Source organism: Silene latifolia, unplaced genomic scaffold (genome assembly GCF_048544455.1).
Source record: "Silene latifolia isolate original U9 population unplaced genomic scaffold, ASM4854445v1 scaffold_621, whole genome shotgun sequence".
In the NCBI taxonomy this organism is placed as follows: domain Eukaryota; kingdom Viridiplantae; phylum Streptophyta; class Magnoliopsida; order Caryophyllales; family Caryophyllaceae; genus Silene; species Silene latifolia.
In genome coordinates, this window is record NW_027413530.1 from 22,087 (window position 1) to 29,364 (window position 7,278).

The 7,278-nt window shown below is 40.1% G+C and overlaps 1 protein-coding gene across 1 annotated transcript; it reads right to left on the reverse strand.

Moving 5' to 3' along the window:
• Window positions 1–3,267: 3,267 nt before the first annotated feature.
• Window positions 3,268–7,133, reverse strand: LOC141639928 (uncharacterized; the record flags this gene model as incomplete). The annotated part of the gene is made up of 6 exons (XM_074448902.1): window positions 3,268–3,963; window positions 4,096–4,574; window positions 4,836–5,066; window positions 5,185–6,570; window positions 6,698–6,844; window positions 7,002–7,133. Coding segments are annotated over 6 exons (3,071 nt in total), but the record flags the coding sequence as incomplete, so codon positions are not given.
• Window positions 7,134–7,278: the final 145 nt, after the last annotated feature.

The window sequence follows — 7,278 nt, forward strand, 5'->3', positions numbered from 1 at the left end:
GGCGAGGGAGTGGGCTTTCACTTCCTCCTTATTCTAACTCGTAGTTCAGCTCGAAATTACTAAAATGTATATGACGGGTTTTCAATTATAAATCGTTATCGGTTATTAACGTATCAACTAGTGACATGACTCAGTCGATATATTAATACATGTCCGACAAAGACAATATTGTATAATTAAATAAATTCAATATACATTAATTAAATATAAATCGTTTATATTTAATTTACGAATTAACTGCTTAATTCGCCTTAGCCATTATTATTTAATCCGTATTAAATAAAATATCTCAACATCACATTTGACTAATTATTAGTCAAATAACTCGGACTAACTGCTTAGTCAATTATTGGCATCAACATGACTGTATTTTCATACCGTCACATCTCTCAAACGTATCCTATAGGTGTGACTTTTAGGGACCAGTTGATCACCGCCATCTGTATGACAATAACGTCAAACTTATCTAGCAAGCCAACCGTTATTGATAAACGTGGACCAACTGATAATAATACAAAAGTATACCCTTTGATCCTTTTAGAGATTTGTAAGTCCTTGCACTAACTGTAAAGGACACCAGCCCCAACAAGCTCCCACTTGTCCGTACAAGTGTATGTGCAATGACGTTATCCACACTAACTGGAGGACACAACTCCAACAAACTCCCACTTGTCCGTACAAGTGTATGTGCGATAACCGATTCTCATATTCATTTAAAATTTCTCCCACTCAATGTAAAACAATTTGCAGATCCGGATCCGCAAAGGTCGTATTTTACAATCGATCTGTATCAAGAGTGGTTTCCCCGACTAGAGAGTAACTTAACCGATAAAACGAATCAGATTCGAGCATGGCCATGCATTTCGATTCTGACTCCTCGAGTGGCCCCGAGAAATATCGAGTACACGATAAAGGTGAATATTTCCTTCAACTCGACTCCTTCCGATCTAAGCACGCATGAAATGACCAGAAAAAATCTACTTGGCCCCCATTACGGATGACCGTGAGAAAGAAACCAAAGTCACCCAAAATGCCTTAGTCTCAAGAGACAGTCGATAGTCAAAAGAATCGACTCTTAGGATCACCATGGAGGTCCTATCCACGACTGGGCACCGAATGTTATAAAACATTTAGGACTCCACGTCGATGTCACAATTGTGTCCTACGAGATATCCGTATAACTCGCCTCTGTGATTGGTCAGTCAACCGGTTGACTTATGGCTTGTTGAACCCACCATCAACCAACGTCACAAAATAATTGCCAGAGTTATCAGCTCATGTGGGCAATTAAGGACTAAAAAAAAAATATAATGTTTGTTCAGTTCACTTTGTGGTGTTCAAAATTGTCGTACAATTCCACATGAAAAACAAAATATATAAATATCAAAACGATGATGTCGTATAGAGTACACAAGAAGATGAATCTAATCCATAAAAGAGTACCACAACTCAGGAACACGTTTAATTCCCATGGAATTAACATGCCCTTCATGCTTATCTTGTCGTAATGGTTTAGTGAGAGGATCTGCTATATTATCATGTGTAGCAATCTTTTCTATCACTACTTCCTTTTACTCCACGTAATCTCGGATTAGATGAGCTTTCCGTTGTACATGTCTAGACTTGTTGCTAGACTTGGGCTCCTTAGCCTGGAAGATGGCACCTCTATTGTCACAATAGATGGTGATCGGGTCATTCGAACTAGGCACTACGGATAGTCCATGTAAGAATTGACGCATCCATATCGCTTCCTTTGTAGCTTCAGACGCGGCATAGTACTCGGACTCGGTCGTAGAATCTCTTTGTGATTTGTTTGGAACTCTTCCGGTGATCGCAGCGCCATTAAGAGTAAAAACGAATCCAGACCGAGATTTCGAGTCATCTCGATCCGTTTGGAAGGCGGCATCTCGTAACCGGTTGCGCATAGCTTTTGAGGGCCTCCATAAGTCAATGCCCAATCTTTAGTCCTCCGTAGGTACTTAGGAATGTTCTTGATGACCCAGCCAATGTGATTCACCCGGATCTTTGTTGGAATCGACTTGTCATACTCAATGCATATGCCACGTCCGGACGTGTGCATATCATGGCATACATGATTGATCCTATAGCTGAAGCATAAGGAATCCGTGTCATGCGCGCTTTCTCTTCCGGTGTCTCTGGTGCCTGAGACTTGCTCAAATGCACCCCTGGAGCCATGGGAAGAAACCTCTTTTTGGAGTTAGTCATGCTGAATCTCTCTAGGACTTTGTCTATGTGAGACTCCTGACTGAGAGATAACATCCGACGTGATCTATCTCGATAGATACGGATGCCCAAAATTCTTTGTGCCTCACCCAGATCTTTCATCTGGAAGTGGTTCTTCAACCATACTTTCACCGAAGTTAAGAGAGGTATGTCATTCCCAATCAGGAGTATGTCGTCAACATACAATAATAGAAAGACAATCTTGCTCCCACTCGACTTGATATAGGGACATGGTTCCTCGACTGATCGAATGAATCCATTTTCTTTTATCACTTGGTCGAAGCGATGATTCCAACTCCGAGATGCTTGCTTAAGTCCATAAATGGAACGCTTAAGCTTGCACACTTTCTTAGGATGTTCTGGATCGATGAAACCTTCGGGTTGTACCATGTACAACTCTTCCTCCAAAAAGCCGTTTAAGAAGGCGGTTTTCACGTCCATTTGCCAAATTTCATAGTCATGAAAAGCGGCGATCGCTAAGATAATCCGTGCCTTGGACGCTCGGATTGTGTTACAGGTATTCCGTTTTCTTCTTGTTCTATGAAGGATGCGCATATCTCGGAAAGACTAGCAAAAAGGAGACTCGCATATTTTTCTGAGAGGAGCGATTCCTCAAGGACTTAATCGTCATTTAAGCCCTTAGTAAACCCTAATTTGTGTACCTAATCCCCACTATAAATGCTCCATTAGTCTAATTAGATAATCATGTTCTTCTTATCAATCTCTAGTGTAGTTTATATCATTCTAATCTCTCTTTAATCTTGTAATCAACTTTTAATCAAGTTCTAATACAAATCACATTTCCTTAATCTCTCTTTTGTTCATCTTTCATTTTGGGTAATTGAAGATTATTTGGGTTATTATTGGGAGATTGACAACCTTCCAATCAATCATCAAGTACTTCTATTATTCTTTGCTTTATTATTTTTTTTTTTGGTGAAATGTAAGAATATATTAATAATCAAAAAAGATATACAGGGTTAATGTTCCAGGGAACAAAAACAAGAGAATGCTAAATTACATTCATATTACCAAACAACCCCATTTCCTCAACCAAATACTATCCTGAACACATTTGGACTTGCCTACCATACTCATAATTCTCGTCTTAGCTTCTGCAATTATCCTTTCAGCCAGTTTGATGGGAGGAGTGACCACTGCATTCACCCTTACACTATTCCTTTCCAACCAGACGTGATAGTGACAGGATGCCCAGAGCTGACAGTGAACCAGCTGCTTCAAGCCTTTTATTCTAGTATCAGGTGATGCTAATGCTGCCATATTCACATCAATACAAAAACCACACCATTTCTTAACTTCCTGCAGGACTCTTTGACTGTATGCACATTGGAAGAACAGATGAGCTTGAGTTTCATCTGAAATCTCACAAATGCAACAGAGATGCTCTTGACAGTACCTAAAAGATGCAAGCTTAGCACGAGTATTAAGACCATTGTTCATGGACACCCAAGTGATGAAGGAGTGTTTAGGGACATTCCAGGTGTTCCATACAGCAGGTGCCCAATTCTGAGGAGAAGCTCTATGCCTTAGCCATTCATAGCGAGTTTCGATAGTGAATCCTTTTTTGTCGTCAGGCATCCATTGATCCTCTACATAAGCATTCTTGACCAATTCTTTTACTTTGCAGACATTTTTCCAAGACCAAGCCACATCAGCTGGAGGGAGATAGTCATGCCAATTCTTTCCCTTGATATGGACCTGATTTACCCACCTAATCCAAAGCCTATCAGCTTTACAGTACAACCAATCTACTAACTTTGCAACAGCAGCAATGTTCTAGGTAACAGTTCTTTTAATACCCAATCCACCTTCTTCTTTGGGGAGAGTTACCTTATCCCAACCTACAGATGGTACTCTACGGAAATCAGCTGTCCCATCCCAAAGATAGTTCCTGCAAACTGCCTCAATGCGTTTCACAACACATTTTGGGATAAGGAAGATGCCTGAACAGTAGTTATGCAGAGTGTTCAGCACTGAGTTTACCAAGACAAGCCTGCCTGCATACGACAATTTCTTAGCACCCAAGCTACGGATTCTGTTAACCATCTTCTCCACCAGAATATTGCACTCAATCTTGGTCAATCTGGTAGCTTGAACAGGCACTTCCAGGTATCTAAATGGCATAGAACCTTCAGTAAACCCTGTGATTTGCCTTATGTCATCCTTAATAGTTTGAGAAACTCCACTGTAGTATACCTCAGATTTGGAGCTATTCATGGAAAGACCAGAAGCTTTTGAGAAAGAAGAAAATGCTCTCATCATCAACATTATGGATTGGACATTACCCTTACAAAACATCAACAAGTCATCTGCAAACATAAGGTGATTCAACTTGATATTCTTGCAAAGAGGATGGTACTGGAATGGCCATCTATCAGTAGCATATTATAGCATTCTGGTTAAATACTCAATACATAAGGCAAAAATAAGGGGTGAAATGGGATCACCCTGTCTAAGGCCTCTCTTTCCTTTAAAGAATCCAAAGCAGCTTCCATTTAAATTCAGAGAGTAGGATGTGGTTTGAATGTAAGTCATGACTTTTTGGGAAAAATTACCCGGGAATCCCATACCTTCAAGCAACTGAGCTACAAAATTCCACTCAACTGTATCATAAGCTTTCTGGAGATCAATTTTAAATAAGCATCTTGGTGACACTGCTTGTCTATTATACATCTTAAATAAATCCTGGCAGATTAGGATATTCTCAATAATGGATCTGCCTTTGATGAAAGCTCCTTGGTTCTCACTAACAAGGTCTGGTAGCACCATAGACAACCTATTGCACAACAATTTGGAAATGACTTTGTATAGCAGATTACAACAAGCTATAGGTCTGAACTGTTTAACAATTGTTGGCCTCTCACATTTAGGAATGAGTGTGATGGTGGTGGCATTAATTTGCTTAAGAAGCTTACTTACCAGTAGAAAAGAAGTCTTGAATAGCAAAGCAAACATCATTCCCCACAATATCCCAGCTATCCTTGAAGAAGCCAATGGTGTAGCCATCAAGTCCTGGAGATTTGTCAATAGGCACCTGAAAGAAAGCTTCTTTAATCTCCTCTGTAGTGACTGGCTTATTCAGGATCTCCTTATGTGCCTCAATGCAGCACTTGCCGGTATTAATCACTTGCTGTCTCACCATATCAGTAGGGTTAGAAGTACCTAGCAACTCCTGATCGTAGTTTAGGAATGCATCCTGGATACTCTGACTGGTGGTACAGATGTTTCCTTGATGATCTTCAATTTGAGTCACTTTATTAATAGAACATCTCTTCTTAATGGCCCCATGAAAGTAGGCAGAATTAGCATCACCATCCTCCAACCATTGAGTTTTAGCCTTTTGTCTAAGGTAGCTTTGCCTTGCATCATTGAGGTCCTTAAAAGATTTCAGAGCTGTGATCTCCTCCTGGATTAGTTCAGCATTTAGGGGATCATCTATCAAATCACCCTGTATCTTCAACACTGTCTTTTCAGCAAGAATGGCAGCATTCTCAACATCTGAAAAACATTCCTTATTCAATTCCTTAAGTCTCCCCTTCAAAGCTTTCATCTTCCTAGTAACACAGTACATGGGATACCCTTCATACCTCCTTTGCCACTCCTCTTGGACTGTAGTTAGGAAGGAAGAGGCCTTACTCCACATGTTAAAATATTTGAAATTAGTTTTCCTAATGACAGTCAACTGGTTATCACTCACTACACAAGGGCAATGATCAAAGTAACCAGAAGGATGAAAGTGAGCAGTCATATTAGGAAAACCTTGAAACCAGTCCTGGTTAATCAAGAACCTGTCAAGTCTACTGTATACCCTCGTCTGTGCTTCCTGTTTATTGGTCCATGTATAGTAAGCACCAGTAGTGTGAATATCAGTCAGTTCACAAGTTGCTAGGCAATCTATAAAATCATCCATATCACTTTGTTTTGTATTGCCCCCAAGCCTTTCTAGAGGGTTAATGACAGTGTTAAAATCACCTGCAACCACCCAAGGTCCAGCAACAGCACCATGAAGTAAAATCAGTTTCATCCACAAGTACCTCCTCTCAGTACCATCATTAAAGGCATAGACCATGGTAATATAAAATTGTTCCTGAGAGCATTTCTCAGTTACCAGAGCATGCACAAATTGAGCATCATACTGTAGGATGAATACATCATATAAATCAGCCTTCCACAGAAGCCATACTCTACCTCCTTTGTGATAAGATGCATTAGTAGTCACACTCCATCCATCAAGCATAGCAGCAGACACACTTTGAGTTTTATTAGAACTAATTTTTGTTTCTAGTAGGCCAAACAGGCCAATTCCTTTATTATGCAAAAACCATTTAACATTATTATGTTTATTTACACTATTGAGACCTCGCACATTCCAAAATCCTATATTATGCATTTATTTTGGGAGAATCGGGGTCACTGTTTGTCCAATACCCACCTTTGGTGTGATTTGGACCCTCTGCAGCTTCTCTATATGATTTCTCAGGGGTAACTAGAGAAGTACTAGCATTCTCACCATTATCTGGTTGCTGAGTTCTAACCAGAGAACTGGTCTTAGTGCTCTTATCTGAAGTGTTTATATTTCCTGCAACTTTCACAGGTCTCAAAACTGCATTATGCCTGACAGTTTTTCTGTGGTTTCATGTCTTTTCGACAGTTGGAAACCTCATGCCCTATCCCCTTGCATTTAGTACAAACTGAAGGCTTCCACTCATACTCCACAGGGAGGGACACAATGTTACCAGTCTCATCTCTAAATCTGACTTTGGATGGAAACTTGTTGCCCACTGTCAATTCAACCATCACTCTGGCATAACCCAGACGAGTTTTATCCATTGTAGCCTGATCAGACTTCTGATATGTACCCACCAATCCTGCAATGGCAGGCAAGCATTTACCCCAAAACCTTAAAGGCAATTCATGGATACGAATCCATGCAGGTACATCCTTAATGTTCTCTTTAGTTAATTCAACCTCAGATCCAAGTCAGTAACAATAAGAGGTTTGTTATCAAACATG